The 22,848-nt window shown below is 42.2% G+C and overlaps 1 protein-coding gene across 3 annotated transcripts in view; it reads left to right on the top strand.

Moving 5' to 3' along the window:
* Positions 1 to 2,883: 2,883 nt before the first annotated feature.
* The window catches only part of pemt (phosphatidylethanolamine N-methyltransferase), a 97,248-nt gene continuing 77,283 nt past the window's right edge, over positions 2,884 to 22,848 (top strand). The window contains exons 1-2 of one of the 3 annotated variants that reach the window (XM_029706355.1): positions 2,884 to 3,144; positions 9,845 to 9,952. In XM_029706355.1, the coding sequence (XP_029562215.1) occupies positions 3,070 to 3,144; positions 9,845 to 9,952 (183 nt within the window). In that variant the 5' untranslated portion in view covers positions 2,884 to 3,069. Of the gene's footprint in view, positions 3,145 to 3,189; positions 3,723 to 9,844; positions 9,953 to 22,848 lie in introns of those variants that run through there. The other 2 variants (XM_029706363.1, XM_029706374.1) reach the window with 2 other exon arrangements.

The raw sequence follows: 22,848 nt of genomic DNA, 5'->3' as shown, positions 1-22,848 counted from the left end.
TCACACAACCTATTAAATATGACCAAAACAGGTCATCCTTAGTTCTCTGCACATGGGGCCCAATCCCAATTTAGGAATTTATGCCTTTCCTACGCACTTCTCAGTATTTGCTATTCAGACCTTTATCAGTTGTGTAACATGCTCTGCAGTTGTGGCTACATAGCACGCGCTGAATAAATGTCTTTCAACCACTGAAAACCCTCCCACTAAAAAAGTGGAAACACAATGGAAAAATCGAATGATTTAACATTGAAAAAGCGTGGGTAACTGAGAAAAACAAATTGATACAATATAAGGCCAAGTGGCAAACATTAATGCAGGCACTAGGGATGGGGGTGTGAACATGCGGGTCTGGGCAGATGAGATGTAGTCATTGTTTGTGTGCGTCTAAGTTGTTGTTCGTATGTATAAGTTTGTATATGGAATGGAGATTTTTTTTTTACTATTTTCTTTTTTGAGAACCCTCCCACTTGCTGGCCAACCGATTTTCTTGTGGAGTTTTCATTCAATAGGGTTTTCAATACATTTATCTTAAGCCATCCCCCTTTAAATACGGTGTACCTTTAAGTAGAAATTTGTCTACAGACTCAATGGAACACATCAAGAGAACCAGGTCAGAATATAGGGATCAATGAAAGAAAGCCATCTATCAGTTTCAGCACCAACTGGTAGATCCTGTAGATCAGTGGTTCCCAAACATTTCATAGTCCCGGACCCCTTCAAACATTCAACCTCCAGCTGCGTACCCCCTCTTGCACCAGGGTCAGCGCACTCTCAAATGTTGTTTTTTGACTTCCTTGTAAGCCTGCCACACACACACTATACATTTACTAAACATAAGAATGAGTGAGTTTTTGTCACAACCCGGCTTGTGGGAGTGATAAAGAGCTCTTGTAGGACCAGGGCACAAATTATAATATAACAATAATCAATCATTTTGCTCTTCATTTAGGCATCTTACAGATAAAACTTTATTTGTTCATCGAAAATTGTGAATAACCCACCACAGGTTAATGAGCAGGGTGTGCTTGAAAGGATGCACATAACTACACAATGTTGCGTTGTATTGGAGAGAGTCTCAGTCGTAAATCATTTTCCATACATTTTCCATTTCCATTTTAGTCATTTAGCTGACGCTCTTATCCAGAGCGACTAACAGTAGTGAATGCATACATTTCATACTTAAAAAAAATATATATTTGTACTGTACTTTGTTCCACACAGTCTGTGCCTGTATTTAGTTTTCATGCTAGTGAGGGCCGAGAATCCACTCTCACATAGGTATGTGGTTGCAAAGGGCATTAGTGTTTTAACAGCGAGATTTGCCAAGGTAGGATACTCTGAGCGCAGCCCAATCCAGAAATCTGGCAGTGGCTTCTGATTAAATTCAATTTTCACAGAACCGCTTGTTGCAGTTTCGATGAGGCTCTCTTGTTCAGATATCGATAAGTGGACTGGAGGCAGGGCACGAAAGGGATAACGAATCCAGTTGTTTGTGTCATCCGTTTCGGGAAAGTACCTGCGTAATTGCGTACCCAAAATCACTCAGGTGCTTCGCTATATCACATTTGACATTGTCCGTAAGCTTGAGTTCATTTGCACACAAAAAAATCATACAATGATGGAAAGACCTGTGTGTTGTCCTTGTTAATGCAGACAGGGAAGAGCTCCAACTGTCATAGGGGTCGTTGAATGTAGACCAAGGCGCAGCGTGTTAGTGCTCATTCTTTGTCTTTAATGAATACACTTAAACAACAAAACGACAGTCCCGTCAGGTACACTAGACTAAACGGAAACAACTACCCACAAAACCCAAAGGAAAAACAGGCTGCCTAAGTATGGCTTCCAATCAGAGACAACGATAGACACCTGCCTCTGATTGGAAACCATACCCATGCCAAAACATAGAAAACAAAACATAGAAATAGAACTCTAGAAAAACCCCACATATAACCAGAAAACCCCAAACCACCCAAAACAACCACCTGTCACGCCCTGACCACTCCACTATGGCAAATGACCTCTTACAATGGTCAGGATGTGACAGTACTACACCCCCCCAAAGGTGCAGACCCCGACTGCACCCCAAACCAAACCAACAAAACCAACCCCAAACACCAGCACAAACCCCCCCGGTGATATGTTACCTGGCCACACCACACCCACGGAAGTGAAGTTTCTTCTCTGTAATGAGTCTGGTTCGGAGTACCTCCCTGACCCTTCGAACAAATTCACCATTAGCTTTGGTTGGTTAAAGACGATCCTATCGCTGATTACTTTATTTTGTACAATGTCCCTCGTGCTACTTGTCACCACAAACTACTTGATTGATGGCAGTCTCAGACTAAAGTACGTAGCGAACGACAGAGCAGTGGAAGAATTTGGGATCATGCCTCTATTTCTTAATGTAATCATCCACAGAAAATACATGTATTAATGTAACCATCATTGATTGATTTTTATTTGCCAGTGAAAAACTTACATATACAGTACATACATTTTAAAAACGTGACCAGGATTGCACAATAAAGTAAGGGACTAATTTCCATTGTCTCATTCATCCTCTGTGACAATCCAGATCTAATCATGTTTCACTGTCTACTTTAAATACATTTAGTGTCTAAGCCTGATGATTTAGCCTGCAAGCACTAATGGCAGTAGGCTAGATGGCAGTAGTGAGATCCAGATAGTGTTTTTGAGTAATATCAATGCATGTTATACAGCAACCTGTTCGACTGTCTGCCTACAGAACATTTCAGTAGGTTACGAGTTTCATACTAAAATGTTGGTCATTGCAACAGTGATTCTGGTAGATAGATGGCCTACCTGGTTGTGTCTCGCGGTTCTGTCTGTCGTGGCTCAATGATGATGACCTTTGAACCGCGTTACCCAGAAAACACCGCGCTGTTGGCTTCAGTAGGTTAGAGTTGACTGTCGTATTTGTTCTACTACTAATCTTGGTTAAGATGTTATCATACATTTGGGTCAATTATTCTGAAATGCGTTGCTGTCAGCACATATAAAGCATTCACGTTCTCAGTCAGACGTTCTTTCTTCCGTGGTGTGTGTATGAGCGGCGTTGCCGACAAGAGAAATCCCGTGCTGGATTGTTGCGGAGGGCTGAATAACGTGGATTACAATAAGGTACACGAGTGAGTGGGTGATACATATGGTACTCGTGTGTGCGCATGACATTCAGACAGTGCAAAATTTGGGTTGGTATATTCTACAACTAACTATCGTTGATTTGTTGTCACATGTTCAACTCGTCGAAGTGTCATTCGCCACACAGTAACCCGTTTTAGACAAAGAATGTATCGAAACGAATGAATTGCCACACACCCGCTATAACGTGACATCGACCATTATTATCTATGACAGAGACAATGTGCAGTACACACTGCGCCGAATGTTGCATTCCGTGAGTGTATGTGAGATGTGACCGAGTTGGTTTAGCAACAACGCAGTGCATAACACGTTTTAGGTAGTAGGCTACAGTGTCGCCATGGTGTAGAGTCAAGCTGTTGGAGAGTTGTGGGTCTGACAGCTCACACAAATAATATTGTAGCCTACTGCTTCTGAATATTGCTAGAGCCTGCATGGCTGGACCGCCTCTGGGTATCACTTTGCAACCTGGACACCGGGGCTAGACGTAACATAGTAAATCAGGGACACGTAAATTAGATGGAAATATATGCTGGATTGTTGTTACATTTTGTAAGGTATGTATTAAAGGTAACGTCATATTTTCTAAATTACAATTTGTACAATATGTTACACATTTTCAATACGTATGATATGTTACAAATTCCAATTTGTTGTGGCTAATGCTGGGTTAGCTGGGTTAGGGGAAGGGTTAACTAACATGCTAAGTAGTTACAAAGTAGCTAAAAAGTAGTAAGTAGTTGCTAAAGTTGTCAGTGATGAGATTTAACATCCAACCTCTGGGTTGCTAGACGTTCGCATTATACCCTCACCCATCCATCCCGAACAACCATCCTTCTGACGTTTGCGTTATATTCCCACCCCGACCTTCTGTCTAATGTAACCATACCAAGCGTACCATGTCATACTAATTTGAGGTCATGGATTTTCGTTTACGATGTTACGTCTAGCCTATGAGACCAGCCTGCACTTTATTTAAAAAAAATGTTTTATTTCACCTGTATTTAACCAGGTAGGCCAGTTAAGAACAAGTTCTCATTTACAACTGCGACCTGGCCAAGATAAAGCAAAGCAGTGCAACAAAAACAACAACACCGAGTTACACATGGGATAAACAAACGTACAGGCAATAACACAATCAAAAATCTGTATACAGTGTGTGCAAATGAGGTAAGGTAATAAATAGGCCATAGTGGTGAAGTAATTACAATTTAGCAATTAACACTGGAGTGATAGATGTGCAGATGAGGATGTGCAAGTATAAATACTGGTGTGCAAAAGAGCAGGAAAAAACACATATGGGGATGAGGTAGGTTTAATGTCTACTTATAAACTGGCTACCTATTTAATCATTTAACCACTAGCCTCTTACATGATTAACAAAGGATTAGCCTACTGTCCTTCATAATACAATGGTTTTGAATCTTGTTAATGACTAACAAGTGATATCTAGACTAATGCTTTACAAACAACCAGTGGATAAGAAATATCTGATAATGGTTTGGTTATAAGCAGACCTTGAACTGAAGTATTAGCCCACCTGCTTAGACCATCGTTTCCTACAACATGTTGGAAATGTAGGCTACATTTATTAGTTCAAATTATAGCGGGTGTTTTAACAGAGAGTCAAACCAGTAACACGTGCCGGTGGGTACATATGTTAACTGATGTACTGTAGGCTACTTAATTCAGCTTCACGGTGGGACCCACACATGCAGAGATCATCCGTTCACCAACTCTGCATCTCAGAAAGACACGGAGGTTGGAACCAAAAATCTCAAATTTGGACTCCTCAGACCAAGGACACATTTTCACCGGTCTAATGTCCATTGCTTGTGTTTCATGGCCCAAGCAAGTCTACTTCTTATTGGTGTCCTTTAGTAGTGGTTTCTTTGCAGCAATTTCAACCATGAAGGCCTGATTCTTGCAGTCTCCTCTGAACAGTTGATGTTGAGATGTGTCTGTTACTTGAACTCTGAAGCATTTATTTGGGCTGCAATTTCTGAGGCTGGTAACTAATGAACTTATCCTCTGCAGCAGAGGTAGCTCTGGGTCTTCCTTTCCTGTGGCGGTGCTCATGAGAGCCAGTTTCATCATAGCGCTCAATGGTTTTTGCGACTGCACTTGAAGACACTTTCAATGTTCAAGACATTTTCCGGAATGACTGACCTTCATGTCTTAAAGTAATGATGGACTGTTGTTGACCTTTGCTTATTTGAGCTGTTCTCAGTGTTGCCAACTCATTTTAAGGGAAGTTGCTAGAGGCAGGTCGATTTTGTTGGCAAATGAAGTTGTGATGTCATTGCATGATGATCATTGAGTTTTATTTTTAAATGCAACACATTGAATAATTCCATATTATTGAACAATTACATTTAATTTACTTAACTAGTAAACCTACACATTCTGAACAATTATAGTTTAAGCAGTTTATTGGTAGTTAACATGCTACCTAACTGATCAACAATTAGAGGTACAAGCTATTAACAAGGTATGTATGCTATCTTATTGAACAAGCAACCTAACTCAAATAATGATGTGTGCACTAGGCATCTCTCTCCAGCTCTCTCCAGGTTGTTGTGCAGCTTGGCTGGCTAGTTGCTCAATGGTTTCCTCCAGATATTGCCACTGTTCTCGCTCACACTGCAGTGCACACTGTCATCATCAGCTGTCTCCGCCAGTTCCAGAAAGTCCACTCCTTGCATACGAACTGTAAATATGATGAACCATAGATTGGCAAGGAAATCCTCTTCATCTTAACTGTCCAACTGCATTGTCATGGAGCTGGAACCAGCAGAAGAGGATGGAGTGGCCTTAAAGCTGTATGCTGCTGTGGTGCCAAACTGCTGCAGAACTTCACTTGGTAGTTTATGCTGGTAACAGGTATCACCAGCCAGCTTCAGTCCATACTGCACCAGGAGTATGGAGTTGAGTGTGCAGTGACATTCTATTTCTTAACTTTGACTTGACCACACTCATTTGGCTGAACAGCCGTTCAACCTCCATATTTGGGTGTGGCAAGGAGAGGGCAGTGAGTGCAGCTTTGCACAGTTCTTCAAATGGATTTGACCCGGAAGAGTCCATGTAGTTATTCACTTCTCTCCAAAACTCGACTGATTTTCAGTTGACTCCCACCGAAACAGATGGATGTTTCTCCATTGGGAAACAATTGTATCAATTGTTTGGGGCTGGTACCCCAGTAGTTCAACTACTTTAATAATTTCAGTGGTGCCTTTATTGTGCTTTAGCGTTTCCTTAACACTGAACAAGGCCATGTTTTGCAAGGCTTCTAGGTTATCTGGGAGCCTTGCTTGCAGCTCCTTGCTTAATGCAACAATGTAGTTGATTCACTGTCTCCGAATGACCTTTTTGTCCTCTGGCGCAAGACTGAGTTGGTATACCGTGCTCTCTAAAAGGTACCCAAGGTATGGTGATGGACTGAGATGTCCATCAATGGCATCCTTCAGCACACGTAGGGTTGACTACTCTGCTGCAAATTGATGTTAAGATGTGTACCAGATTATCCAAAAGCTTGACAGGATCTGTTTGCTCGCCCTCAAATGACTTCACTGCAACTTGTATGTCAGACAGTTGATTTCAAGAATGTCAGGTAGACATAGTTGGTCTTGTACATGTAATGGAGCACATCCGCCATGTAGCAATGCTCATGGTGGAGTTTCACTTCTTCCCACTGGCTCAATTTACGAGTTCCCGCAGTCTCAATCAATAGCCAACGTGTGGCACACACTTTGGTGATCTGCAGGGGTTTCTGGCCACAATTAATGGTGTCATACACTGCTTTGTACGCCTCGCGCCGTTTTGGGGAAATCGAAAACCAGTTGTCGATGTCCCTGATTAAGTTCTCAACACTCCTAGGGATGGTTTCTTTAAATGCTGCACTGACAGACAATTGTAAAGAATGGCACACAGCGGATGAGTACCAAATTGGGCAATGCACATTCTTCCTTTAAAATCTTGTGCACCCAAGTCATCACGGACGCATTATCAGTGCCAATACCCTGAAGATCCTCTTTTTTAAGGTTACACTTCTCAAGAAACTCAACTACCGCCTTTGCTATTGATCTGGCATTGATGTTGTAAGTTCTGTTCAAGATCAAACATTTGTGGCCAACTAAACCCCGCAAATAAAGAAACATCCTCTCACTGTCAACTGTGTTTATTTTCAGCAAACTTAACGTGTGTAAATATTTGTATGAACATAACAAAATTCAACAACTGAGACAAACTGAACAAGTTCCACAGACATGTGACTAACAGAAATGGAATAATGTGTCCCTTAACAAAGGGGGGTGTCAATATCAAAAGTAAGTCAGTATCTGGTGTGGCCACCAGCTGCATTAATTACTGCAGTGCATCTCCTCATGGACTGCACCAGATTTGCCAGTTATTGCTGTTGTAACCGATGTGAAATGGCTAGTTAGTTAGCGGTGGTGCGCGCTAGTAGCATTTCAATCGGTGACGTCACTCGCTCTGAGACTTGAAGTAGGGTTTCGCGATGGGTAACGATGCTTCGGTGGGTGTCAGTTGTTGATGTGTGCAAGGGTCCCTGGTTCGAGCCCGGGTTGGGGCGAAGAGAGGGACGGAACCTACACTGTTACACTGTGAGATGTTACCCCACTGGGATTGAGATCCGGGCTCTTTGCTGGTCATGGCAGAACACTGGCATGCCTGTCTTGCAGGAAATCACACACAGAACGAGCAGTATGGCTGGTGCCATTGTCATGCTGGAGGGTCATGTCAGGATGAGCCTGCAGGAAGGGTACCACATGAGGGAGTAGGATGTCTTCCCTGTAAAGCACAGCATTAAGATTGCCTGCAATGACAACAAGCTCAGTCCGTTGATGCTGTGACACACCGCCCCAGACCATGACAGACCCTCCACCTCCCAATCGATCCCGCTCCAGCGTACAGGCCTCGGTGTAACGCACATTCCTTCGACAATAAACACGAATCCGACCATCACCCCTGGTGAGACAAGACCGCGACCCGTCAGTGAAGAGCACTTTTTGCTAGTTCTGTCTGGTCCAGCAATGGTGGGTTTGTGCCCAGAGGCGACGTTGTTGCCAGTGATGTCTGGTGAGGACCTGCCTTACAATATATATATATATATATATATATTGCAATATATTGCCCTGGCCATATCTGCAGTCCTAATGCCTCCTTGCGGCATGCCTAAGGCACGTTCATACAGATGAGCAGGGACCCTGGGCGTCTTTCTTTTGGTGTTTTTCAAAGTCAGTAGAAAGGCCTCTTTTTAGTGTCCTAAGTTTTAATAACTGTGACCTTAACTGCCTACCATCTGTAAGCTGTTAGTGTCTTAACAACCGTTCCACAGGTGCATGTTCATTAGTTGTTTATGGTTCATTGAACAAGCATGGGAAACCGTTTACAATGAAGATCTGTGACGTAATTTGGATTTTTACAAATTATCTTTGAAAGACAGGGTCCTGAAAAAGGGACGTTCCTTTTTTTTCTGAGTTTATATTCATTGGGTTTGTCTCGTCGAACTCATACTATTGCTGCTGCAGTCAGCCAACAATGATTTGCAATTTGCTGAAATTGCTGCTGGCCTGCTGCTGCCTGTGCACGAGCTGAGCACCTGCTGCTGATGTCACTCCAGTGCACTTTTGCATCCAGGCAGGTGTTGTGACTGTGTGACAGAGAAAATCGTTTTTGTGTCATTTAGATGGAAAATGTTTGCATTTTAGCATTTGAGTCACCTTTCAAAAGTTGCTAAAGGTTCCAAATACATTTTTAAAAGTAGCTAATTATGTTGCTAGGTGCTGTTTGAAAATAAAAGTTGCCAGGGTAGTCTGAAAAGTTGCTAAATCTAGTAACAATTGCTGAGTTGGCATCACTGGGCCTGTTCTTGCCATAATATGGACTTGGTCTTTTACCAAATAGGGTATACCAACACATCTGATTGGCTCAAATGCATTAAGAGTAAAGATATTCCTCAAATTAACTTTCAACAAGGCACACCTGTTAATTGAAATGTGTTCCAGGTGACTACCTCATTAAGCTGGTTGAGAGAATGCCAAGAGTGTGCAAAGCTGTCATCAAGGCAAACGGTGGCTACTTTGAAGAATCTCAAATATAAAATATATTTTGATTAACACTTTTTTGGTTACTACATGATTCCAATTGTGTTATTTCATAGTTTTGATGTCTTCACTATTATTCTACAACATAGAAAATAGTAAAAATAAATAAAAACCCTTGAATGATTAGGTGTGTCCAAACTTTTGACTGGTATTGTATATTATTGTCACATACACCGAATAGGTGCAGTGAAATGTGTTTTACAGGGTCAGCCATAGTAGGACGGTGCCCCTGGAGCAAATTAGGGTTAAGTGCCTTGCTCAAGGCCACATTGACAGATGTACCCTTAGTTACTGGCCCAATGCTCTAACCGCAAGGCTACCTGCCGCCCTATAAATATTCTGCATAAAGCCGTGAATGATAATCCAAAATGTATCACATTAATCATAATAAAATACTATTTAAATACCTACAGTTCATTTTCAAACCTCTAGGCACTCATCAGTAAAAAACTCCAAAGGTCAAAGTTAAACTGTCTTTTGAACTTTGACATAACGTCTGAACATAGAATTCTATTTCTGTGCTTCTGATATTTCTCTGTTTCTATGTCTGTCAGGTGGACATGTCAGTAATGGAGGATGTTCTGAAGTACATAGACGTCTATGACCCCAGGTTCTGTGTTGCTGTCATCGCCATCATCTTCAACCCTTTCTTCTGGAATGTGGTGAGTAATCAAAGCATAGATGTAAAATTCATAAAACAGAAATTATTTCCATTCAAATTAATATTAATGACTAATGAGTAGCCACTGCATAGAAATATACTTAATAGAATGGACCTTCACATTCAAATCTTTAGTGGCTGTTCTGGCGTAATTTTATTTATCAAATAACTAGAGAGCAGTGTTTCCCAACTCCGGTCCTCGAGTACCCCCAACAGTACATATTGAAAATCAAATGAATGCTTATTCGTCGCATACACACTTTAACAGATGTTATACAGTTGAAGTTGGAAGTTTACATACACCTTAGCCAAATATGTTTACTCAGTTTTTCACAATTTCAGACATTTAATCCTAGTAAAAATCCCCTGTCCTAGGTCAGTTAGGATCACCACTTTTATTTTAAGAATGTGAAATGTCAGAATAATAGAGTTATTTATTTAAGTTTGTATTTCTTTCATCACATTCCCAGTGGGTCAGAAGTGTACATACACTCAATTAGTATTTAGTAGCATTGCCTTTAAATTGTTTAACTTGGGTCAAATGTTTTGCGTAGCCTTCCACAAGCATCCCACAATAAGTTGGGTGAATTTGGGACCATTCCTCCTGACAGAGCTGGTGTAGCTGAGTCAGGTTTGTAGGCCTCCTTGCTCGCACATGCTTTTTCAGTTCTGCCAACAAAGGGATTGAGGTCAGGGCTTTGTGATGGCCACTCCAATACCTTGACTTTGTTGTCCTTAAGCCATTTTGCCACAACTTTGAAAGTATGCTTGGGGTCATTGTCCATTTGGAGGACCCATTTACGGCCTAGCTTTAACTTCCTAACTGATGTCTTGAGATGTTGCTTCAATATATCCACATACTTTTCCATCCTCATGATGCCATCTATTTTGAAGTGCACCAGTCCCTCCTGCAGCAAAGCACCCCCACAACATGATGCTGCCACCCCCGTGCTTCACGGTTGGGATGGTCTTCTTTGGCTTGCAAGCCTCCCCCTTATTCCTCCAAACATAACGATGGTCATTATGGCCAAACAGTTCTATTTATGTTCCATCAGACCAGAGGACAAAAAGTACGATCTTTGTCCCCATGTGCAGTTGCAAACCGTGGTCTGGCTTTTTTAAGGCGGTTTTGGAGCAGTGGTTTTTTCCTTGCTGAGTGGCCTTTCAGGTTATGTCGATATAGGACTCGTTTTACTGTGGATATAGATACTTTTGTACCCGTTTCCTCCAGCATCTTCACAAGGTCCTTTGCTGTTGTTCTGGGATTGATTTGCATTTTTCGCACCAAAGTATGTTCATCTCTAGGAGACAGAACGCGTCTCCTTCCTGAGCGGTATGGCGGCTGCGTGGTCCCATGGTGTTTATACTTGCGTGCTATTGTTTGTACAGATGAACGTGGTACCTTAAGGCGTTTGGAAATTGCTCCCAAGGATGCACCAGACATGTGGAGGTCTACAATTCTTTTTCTGAGGTCTTGGCTGATTTCTTTTTGATTTTCCCATGATGTCAAGCAAAGATGCACTGAGTTTTAAGGTAGGCCTTGAAATACATCCACAGGTACACCTCCAATTGACTCAAATGATGTCAATTAGCCTATCAAAAGCTTCTAAAGCCATGACATCATTTTGGGGAATTTTCCAAGCTGTTTACAGGCACAGTCAACTTAGTGTATGTAAACTTCTGACCCACTGGAATTGTGATACAGTGAATTATAAGTGAAATAATCTGTCTAAACAATTGTTGGAAAATTACTTGTCATGCACAAAGTAGATGTCCTAACCGACTTGCCAAAACTATAGTTTGTTAACAAGAAATGTGTGGAGTGGTTGAAAAACGAGTTTTAATGACTCCAAACTAAGTGTATGTAAACTTCCGACTTTAACTGTAGCTGGTGCAGCGAAATGCTTTTGTTACTAGTTACTAACAATGCAGTAATATTTGCAGCCTACATTCCTGTAATATGAACCATCCAAATCAATAATTCCATAGTGTCCTCTTGTCCTCACAACAGATTTTCGAATGATGGTAGTCCAAAAAACTGCAGCTATTGATTATCCCAGCTGATCGTCATCACGTATGGCTTATCTATAATTTATGGCCTACACGACTAGCAAGAAGATGGGTATTTGATTCAAATAGAGGTGTACATTTTCCAATATACAAAATTACATTCACATTGAGCTCGCTGGCTCAAGGGCGTTTTTCCTTGGCTTGGAAATGACTCAAATTATAATTTGTAATGTTGAACATGTAGGCCATAAACGTAGGCTAATAATATGATTTCAGTGCCCAACAAAAATTAGACAGCGAACATAGTATTTACTATGAGTTCACGTGGGCCTTCGCGCTTCAGCAATCATTAGTCCTTTTGGAATCCTTTTGGAAGTTTTACTTTGTAAGCCCTTCTCATAGTATTTTATTAGGATCCCTATTAGCTACTACTAAAGCAGCAGCTACTTTTCCTACATAAATCACATTTCGGTAGCTGCTCGCGTCTATCTATTGGAACAGGTACATTATTTTGAAGAGGATTTGTATTTTTTCCAGTTTATAAATTCCCTGGCTGTTGTGGTATCTAGCCTTGTGAAAAATGTGGGTAATACATTCTTTGAATAAATCAGAATTCCTTTTAGGCAATAGATTTCATAGGATGACAAATATCTGATTTGATTATATTTTGCCGTAGTCTGATATGACCATACAACAAAGGGTCGTAGACAATCAGTAGCCTACTGCAACCTTTCCTGATGGGCAGTGTTGATTGGCAGGTTGAATCATGTCCAATGAGGTTGCGAGGTAAAAGTGGGAGGTGGGATCAGGTCCAATGAGATTGTAGGATGGGCCCAAAAACATGAACACCACAGAGTTAATAAAATACCTTGTGCACACACTGCAGGGCTTAAGAACAATGACATGCTGCACATATGACATAGTACCTAATTCTCAGGGACCCGTAATGCCTCTACTGGCTTAAGTGTCCATAACCTCTGTAACGCCTAAAAGTAAAAACACAGGCTCCATCTAATATATATGAGAGAGAGAGCTCCCTGCGTGTGGAGTCTAACCTATACATATGGCACTGTAGAGACCTCTGTCCAAATGCACACGCAAACTCCTCATTCCCCATTGACTGAACGGCCTTCCACTGCCTCACTGAATTATCTCAAGTGTTGCTTAGCAGAGGGAGACCTTTTCCATCACTTCTCTTCCTCCCTTTCTTCCATCCATGTTCTCCAAGTACATTGTATCTTTTCCTCTGTTCCCTGCAGGTGGTAGGAACTGAGGTAGCAAGGTAAAATGCATTGTGAGTCATATTCCCCAATATAGCCTCGTTAAAGTCCTAAGATATAAGGAAGAGAGACAAATAAAGAGCATGTACTGAGTTGTTGGGCAAGCTCCTTCTCTTTCTCGAAAAGGTACAACCTGATCTGTGTATTTACATGGCTTTGGGTATAACCTGTCATGAGAAATCTCCATCCTTTCACCAATCCTGATTGCTATGTCATCAATCCACCATGGCCCGCTGTCACACAGACTCCGAGACAGATGAGTCTCATGGTGAGGGTGACGTTTGTGTGTGTGTCCACATTGAAGCGTGCATGCCTGTGTGTGTGCAAGTCTATCCAGCCAGGGAACACTTGCGCCTCTCTGTTAAGCATGGGGGGGACGGGCGGGGGTAGTACAGCGAAGGTACAGTAACACTGTGGTCCTTGTATCGTACGGCGAGTCTTCTGGAGCCTTCTCGTCCTGCACGGCGGTGCTCGTTGCATAACGACTAACGAAGGTGAGCACAGAACGCTGTGTTCCCCCCCTGAAACCAAGACTTGGAGAGATTTGTTCCCCCTGCCACCCCTTGTGTATCTCATACATACTTTAGAAGCATGAAGACGCACCAATACACGCGAAATAAAAACATAATATACAAGCACAGAACACACATGTAAACGCATGGACACACACTCGCTCTCTAGCGAAGTCAGGACTTACCCAACCTAGCTATCACTGATGGCTGACCTTTATACACTGTGCAGGATGCACCATGTGTATGTTCAAGGTCTTCTCCTTCCCCACCCCCTGTCCCTACCACCAACAGCTGGGAGAATAGTCTGGCTGGTTCTCTGTGTGCTGAGCAGAGGTTGTACTATTCAGGGTTATGATATTCTTGGTGTACCACATCAAAGCGGTTTTGCTGATGTTCTTGTCTTAGCTCATCAAAGCAGCACGTTGAGCTCCTTTGTCTTGTCTCTATATAAGCGGGTTATGGTTACTGTGAATGGAAGGTGATATACAGCAGCCGCATCGCCGTGATGTGTGCTTGCGTGTTTCAAAGAATTATCACGGTTAGGCGAAGTGCCACTTAATTCTTTAAAAAACTACACTGAACAAAATATATAATATACACGGAACATGTAAAGTGTTGGTCCCATGTTTCATGAGCTAAAATAAAAGATAACAGAAATGTTCCATACTCACACAAAGCTTATTTTGCTTACGTTTTGTGCACATTTTTTTTTTATACATCTCTGATAGTGAGCATTTCACCTTTGCCAAGATAATCCATCCATCTGACAGGTGTGGCTTATTAAGAAGCTTATTAAACAGCATGATCATTACACAGGTGCACCTTGTGCTGGGGACAATAAAAGTTGACTCTTAATGTGCAGTTTTGTAACAGAACTCAATGCCACAGATATTTCACGTTTTGAAGGAGCGTGCAATTTGCAATCTCTCTACAGGAATGTCCACCAGAGCGGTTGCCAGAGAATTGAATGCTAATTTCTCTACCATAAGCCACCTCCAATCTTGTTTTAGAGAATTTGGCAGTACTTCCAACCGACCTCACAACCGCAGACCACGTGTAACCACGCCAGTCCAGGACCTCCACATCCGGGTTCTTCACCTGCGGGATCGTCTGAGACCAGCCACCCGGACAGCTAATGAAACTGAGGAATATTTCTGTCTGTAATAAAGCCCTTTTGTGGGGAAAAACTAATTCTGATTGGCTGGGCCTGGCTCCCAAGTGGGTGGGCCTATGCCCTCCCAGGCCTGTTAATTTGCCTAACCTGCTACGAAAAGTCAATTCTGTCCAGTGTTGTGTTCGAAACCACCTAAAGCTAGACCGATTCAAGACCAAGAACGGAGTAGATCGAGCCTGAGTCGAAACCAAAACCGGAGGGGTCAAGGGGTCCTCGATCGCATCAAGAACGTGACCAGAAAAATGCGAGTCCAATTCAAGACCATGATTGTTATTTTGTCAAGTCACCACCATAATAAGCATTCAATGTCCAGTATTTCTGTGTTCATATTTCAGAACATACAGATTCTTTAGGCCAGGTATTCCCAGGGGTACGCGCAACGCCGTTGGGGGTACGCCAAATAAAAATGTGATTATACTTTTTTTAAACTGTCCGTTTAAATTTTCCAACGGGGCTATACATTTGGGTGAGGTTTTTTTCTCACCTGAGTAGCCTTGTTTCACTGCCAAAATTAAACCATCTAGTGTTCAGCAAAATAACAACACAATGTCAAATACAGGTAGCCTAGTCAAATAATTAACATCCAATCACATTAACCGTTACTTTCTCTCACGGGAATTCCACTAATGGTCCGTATGTAGCCAAACCTAGCTGCTGCTCATTCTGGGAGTAGTGCCTTTCCTCAGCCACGGTGTGTTATATGTGCAAATGTACTCTCTCACAACTCAATGAAACCTTCACTCTTGCCCAGACATTTAGAAACAAAACATGCCAATTTGAAAAATAAGCCACGGGAGTTTTTTGAGCGAGAATCAAGACGACTTTCGATAAGTAAGACATGTATAAAAGCAACAGATACCATTAATAACAAGGGGCTATAAGCATCTTATATGGTGAGCTATCGAGTGGCTAGGAGAGGCAAGCCCCATACTATTGTGGAGGACTTCATTTTTCCTGCTGCCGCGGATATGGCTGGGACAACGCTGGGGGAAAAAGCCCAAAAAACTATCCAGACAATGACTTCATCAAACAACACTTTCACGACGCATCAGTGACATGGCAGGAGATGTTTTGAAACAATTACTGCTTTGCATACAAGCCAGTGAATTCTATGCGTTACAGCTGGATGAGTCAACAGACGTGGTGGGCCTGGCAAAGCTCCTGGTATATGTCCGTTATGTTTATGGGGGGTCAATTAAGGAAGACATCCTCTTCTGCAAACCACTGGAAACCAGGACAACAGGAGAGGATATTTTTAAAGTACTGGACAGCTTTGTGACATCAAATGGTATCTGTACTGATGGTGCAAAAGCCATGACAGGGAGACATAGTGGAGTGGTAATGCGCATGCAAGCAGTTGCTCCCGACGCCACTTGGGTACTAAAGTGAAAATTATGGAACTTTTCTGACCGCTTGCATGATGACGAGTTTCTCACACGACTGGCCTATCTGGGTGATGTTTTTTCTCTCCTGAATGATCTGAATCTAGGATTACAGGGACTCTCCGCAACTATATTCATTGTGTGGGACAAAATTGAGGCTATGATTAAGTTGGAGCTCTTCTCTGTCTGCGTTAACAAGGACAACACACAGGTCTTTCCATCGTTGTGTGAAAATAAACTCAAGCTTACGGACCATGTCAAATGTGATATAGCGAAGCACCTGAGTGTTTTGGGTACGCAATTACGCAGGTACTTTCCCGAAACGGATGACCCAAACAACAGTATTCGTTATCCCTTTTATGCCCTGCCTCCAGTCCACTTATCGATATCTGAACAAGAGAGCCTCATTGAAATTGCAACAAGCGGTTCTGTGAAAAGAGAGTTTAATCAGAAACAAGGCACTGTTAAGGCACTGCTGTCTTTCCATCAGCCTTATGTAGTGGTGCCTGGAGAAGTGGGAGTACTCTAATTTTGCAAAACAGTTCCCTAATGGCCCTCCCAGTGAAGGAAGGGCACCCTGTGTGAAATTGTTTTTTTTCTTCCAATTTTCACTTTCAAAATTCTTAGTTTAAAAAAATAAAATAATAATAATTTAACCAACACCTCGGACAAAAAAAAATTTCAATACCTGGTTTGCGTACCCATTGTTGCTTCAGTTAGTATTTACTGGTAGATATCATACGTTAATGTATTTTCTACCCTACCGGCTACCAATGTAATTCTTCTGTGAGCTGCTCCATGCGTAATTGATAAGTCGTATACCTCCACTAAACTACTTTGATTCGCATCAGTAGGGATTAAGAAGTGAGTATAAGCAATGCCCACTGACAAAAAAGTGGGTATACGGCTTATACCTGCGTAAACCTTCCACTGCACCACTGGCCCTTTTGTGTTTTGCAAAAAGTGCACTCCCCTACATGAGTGAGCTAGTATTACGCTTGCTGTCCTTTCAGCATCACGAACCTGTCACACACTGAAGGCCTATAGGTTCGCCACTGTGCAAACATGTCTATAATAGATATACAGTCTGTTAAGATATTGTTTCAAGAAAGGAGTGTATATATTTGGCCTGGCGAAGCGGTTTTATGCTCTGACTGAATGAAAGCTGATAATTCTGACAAAGAAATTACGAGTCTTCACTATCGAGACCGAGTCAAAGGTATCCGACACAAGACCGAGACACTCAATATGTAGTCTGGAGACTGCTCTCTAGTACTTCAACACTGATTCTGTCCATAGCTGTATACCATATAGTTAAAAGCCTCTCCCAACTTCTCTCTGTTACTCGCCTGTTTTTCCTGCCCATCCCCTCCTCTTCGCTCTGTTCTTCTCCCTCTCTTTTTCCCCAACCCATTTCTTTTACAGTTCCTCAGTTTACATATCAAAGCAATCAGTGTTGGAAGTTAATTCAATGAACAAATTGATAGTTGTCTATTGGATAACATGCTGAAAGAAGTAATCTGTTTTTAAGGGCCTTCAACACATTTGCTTTCAACACATTTGCAGAGACCGAGGATCTGCCCCAGGTTTTGCAGTTATGAGGACAACATGACACGTTTATCTGGGCTGGTTATGTAAATGCACGCCCTTAACATGCATTATCAGCTGGTTATATAACGCTTTTATCTTTTAGACTCAGATGTAATATTGAAACACCAAAACAATATTGACTTTGAGTAATTTCCCCCGTCAACTGGTTGATAACAATAACACTTGGCACACTAAATGTCATGAAAGCGGTCATAGTTTGTCGGAATTTGTTTTGTAGCAACTAATGGTATTCTTCTAATACTAGAGTAGAGCGTTTTGGGCTAGCAGCACCAAGCCCTGGTGGTCTCTGAAGTTTGCAGCCAGTTCTTCAGGTCTTTTTTTTGTGGGTCACTCAGATCTTTTTTGCCAGTCATTCATATCTGTTGTTCAGAAAATCTTAACACAAGAAACGAAGTCAGTGAAACTCTCACCATATAAATACAGACTAAGGGAGACGGAGGCAGAGAAATATAAACCAACTTGAGATGTTCTGACTGTGGGAGAACAGTATAGAATTCTATTGAATCGTTACAGCACGTCCTCTCTCTCTTTGAGAATAACCTAAAAGCATTCAAGTGGGGCTGCGGGAAAGGGGAAAATAAACTCAGACAGAGGCTATTCAATAGATATTTTATATATTTTCAGATAAAAGGGTAGAGCTTCTTTTCACAAACATCTTACCCAACTTTTCTTTAGCCTATAAATGTCCACTGGCCTTCAATTGAAAGTAAAATATTCTGAGCACAAAATTGTGAATGTACAAGGAGGATGAGACACCTGTATAGGGTTTGTTTGAATACCCTTTGGCTGTTGCCTTAGTGTATATCATTTGCTGAGTGCACAAAATATTAGGAACACCTACCCCCAGAACCGCCTCAATTCGTCAGGGCGTGGACTCTACAAGGTGTCGAAAGCGTTTCACAGTTAGTACACTGTTGCAGTCAGACATGAGTTAGCTAGTACCACCATAGCTGCATCCAATATTTCTTTGTGCCCCAGACATGGGTTGCACCCATAGACTTGAGACAAGTTTGTGTTCTAGCTGTGCAGAGATGGGAATTGAGCTCAGTGAGATATTTCAGCGCTGGTCCTCAATGGCTGCTTCCAGTTACTTCTGGTTTTTGTTCTTTTAAATCAGGGATTTGAAAATGACCTGAGTAACTAGGTGTGTACACTCAAGGCAATCACTGTGACCATAATTGATCATTGCAGGGGAGAAATGATAGTTAGCAGGTCTGTGGTTCATGAGATTTGAGTTGTGCAGCAGCCCAGCCTCAAGGTCTGGACAGTACTGTGTGCCCGCCCTACCCGTTACTGTAGAATTAGCTTACGTTCCTCTGCAGCGGGCTCAGTCAGCCATGTTGACATTGAGGTAATGGCAGGGTCAGCCTGTCCCTCTTCTTCCTTCTTATCTCTCTGACTCTATGGCTAGCTGCTGGCGCTAACGTCAACCAGATTACTCAATACTTTCACTGATTACACTCTCACAACCTCTATTTCGTATCGTGTGAGATTCCCATAGATTGGAAAGCTGCCGCGGTCATCCCCCTCTTCAAAGGGGGAGGCGCTACAGACATATCTATCCTACCCTGCCTTTCTAAGGCCTTCAAAAGCCAAGTTAAACAGATTACCGACCATTTCGAATCCCACCGTAACAACAACATTCTTATTGGCAGTCTCAACATCCTTGGTTTCTCAAAATGATTGCCTCGCCTGGTTCACCAACTACTTCTCAGACAGAGTTCAGTGTGTCAAATCGGAGGGCCTGTTGTCCGGACCTCTGGCAGTCTCTATGGGGGTGCCACAGGGTTCAATTCTCGGGCCGACTCTCTTCTCTGTATACATCAATGATGTTGCTCTAGCTGCTGGTGATTCTCTGATCCACCTCTACGCAGACGACACCATTCTGTATACCTCTGGCCCTTCTTTGGACACTGTGTTAACTAACCTCCAGACGAGCGTCTGTGCCGTACAACTCTCCTTCCGTGGCCTCCAACTGCTCTTAAATGCAAGAAAAACTAAATGCATGCTCTTCAACCGATCGCTGCCCGCACCTGCCCGCCCATCCAGCATCACTACTCTAGACGGTTCTGACTTACAATATGTGGACAACTTCAAATACCTGGGTGTCTGGTTAGACTGAACTCTCCTTCCAGACTCATATTAAGCATCTCCAATCCAAAATTAAATCTAGAATCGGCTTTCTATTTCGCAACAAAGCATCCTTCACTCATGCTGCCAAACATACCCTCGTAAAACTGACCATCCTACCGATCATTCATCATCAGCCATCATTCCGCTCAGGAAGGAGACGCGTTCTGTCTCCTAGAGATGAACGTACTTTGGTGCGAAAAGTGCAAATCAATCCCAGAACAACAGCAAAGGACGTTGTGAAGATGCTGAGGAAACGGGTACAAAAGTATCTATATCCACTGTAAAACGAGTCCTATATCGACATAACCTGAAAGGCCGCTCAGCAAGGAAGAAGCCACTGCTCCAAAACCGCCATATAAAAGCCAGACTACGGTTTGCAAATGCACATGGGAACAAAGATCGTACTTTTTGGAGAAATGTCCTCTGGTCTGATGAAACAAAAATAGAACTGTTTGGCCATAATGACCATCATTATGTTTGGAGGAAAGAGGAGGCTTTCAAGCTGAAGAACACCATCCTAACCGTGAAGCACGGGGGTGGCAGCATCATGTTGTGGGAGTGCTTTACTGCAGGAAGGACTGGTGCACTTCACAAAATAGATGGCATCATGAGGCAGGGAACTTATGTTGATCTATTGAAGCAACATCTCAAGACATCAGTCAGGAAGTTAAAGCTTGGCCACAAATGGGTCTTCCAAATGGACAACGACCCCAAACATACTTCCAAAGTTGTGGCAAAATGGCTTAGGGACAACAAAGTCAAGGTATTGGAGTGGCCATCATAAAGCCCTGACCTCAATCCCATAGAAAATTTGTTGGAACTGAAAAAGCGTGTGCAAGCAAGGAGGCCTACAAACCTGACTCAGTTACACCAGCTCTTTCAGGAGGAATGGGCAAAAATTCACCCAACTTATTATGGGAAGCGTGTGGAAGGCTGCCTGAAACGTTTGACCCAAGTTAAACAATTTAAAGACAATGCTACCAAATGGGTGTATGTAAACGTCTGACCTACTGGAAATGTGATGAAAGAAATACAAGCTGAAATAAATCACTTGTTCTGACATTTCACATTCTTAAAGTAAAGTGGTGATCCTAACTGACCTAAGACAGGTCCTTTTTACTAGGATTAAATGTCAGGAATTGTGAAACTGAGTTTAAATGTATTTGGCTATGGTGTATGTAAACTTCTGACTTCAACTGTACGTATGAGATGAGTAATGCAAAATATGTAAACATTACATCACCCTAAAAGACCCTCTTCATTTAAACAGTAGATGCTTAAAAGGCAACATACACTCGGGTACAGCATGCCTTTTCACCCACACAATGCCCAACACCTCACTAACATAATCACCCACACAGCGTACAACACCTCACTAACACAATAGCATACAGACCCTTGTGGAGTTTTTGACATGACCTTTTTCGCTCATTCTCTGAGGTGAACGAGGAGGCTCGATGTAAGGTGGCGGTGGTAGCATTGGAGTTATCAATCGGTGTTGAAAGAAATGTTTGCGAAAAACTGCAGTCAAACCTTTCTCCCATCCACCTTACACACTCACTACCACCGCAGGTGCCTCACTCCTGTGCCCATTTTAAAAGCAGCCTCTCAGGCCTAGAGGTGGAAAATGCAACTGATGTACAGTAGAATGGGTGCCAGCCAGCCAATTAGCCAGCAGGGCCTAAGGACCCCTTTTCACCCCTCGGATGTCTTATTGAGTGCCCGAGTTGGTCTGATGAGCCACAGCCCAGAACAATCAGCCAGACCATGAGTCAGCAAGAATGAAAGGAGCTTAGCAGAACTAGCTGACAAAGGATAAGAAAAGAGGGGCGCGGGGTGAAGGGATGAGAGGAGAAGCACAATATAATAAAAGGCTAGCAGGGAGATGTACTGAACATTTGGGCTGGTAAAAAATGAATAGAGAAAAATATATGTTTTACAGGGGGGAATAGAAAGGAAGTAAGATTACTTTTCATTTCAATGGAAAGAAGTGAAATGGAGGCGGGAGAAGGGCGAGGGAGCACATCGTGAGAGGGAAGCAAAAAATGTGAAACAAAGTGAAGAGAAACATGTGGATTCTGCTTGAAGCCTCACGTGTAATAGTCTGGTATTTAAGGTTCCACCTGTGCTCGTCTGAATTAATAGTTTGAATTCAGAATTTTCACTAAAGCAACATTGAGCAACTCTTCATCTTAGATGGTAGCTACTCCATGTCTTTCCATTGGCTGCTGACGTAAATCTATTAATGTTATTATTGCCAAGGTTACTTTGTAACTACTTCAGACTGTCAAGTGGACCAGGGACGTTGAGATTATTGTTGAATTTAATGGAGCAATCTGCAGTTCAAATAAGATTGTGACCACCCCGTTAGTGTTTTGGTATATAGCTGAGGGATGGGGCTGGAGAAATGGAATCACTCAAATTCAGACAGCGCTATGAATGCAAGGACTGACTATCCATGAGATCAAAATCATAGTTTTAACCATGTATTGAGACTATAGTGTATTAGATTTTAATTATTTACATGGGGTAAAACAAGCTTATATTTTGGGTTCTTATAGGATACAACAATTGATCTAAGCTCACAAGGCATTTCTAAGTTATATTCTGCAATAATCAATACCATTTAATATACCATTAATTGAAGTCCAAAAATGCAATCACAAAATTATATTCTTATGAGCTGCTGCACCATACAGCCCTTTGTATATAATTGGGCCACCATGATCTTATATTTTAAACTTAGTTATATTTTGCCTAATTTATTCGCTTGGATTTTTAGCATTCCTTTGGAT

The sequence above is a fragment of the Salmo trutta genome, chromosome 2, assembly GCF_901001165.1.
Source record: "Salmo trutta chromosome 2, fSalTru1.1, whole genome shotgun sequence".
NCBI lineage: Eukaryota > Metazoa > Chordata > Actinopteri > Salmoniformes > Salmonidae > Salmo > Salmo trutta.
This window is presented reverse-complemented; position numbering and strand designations above follow the sequence as displayed.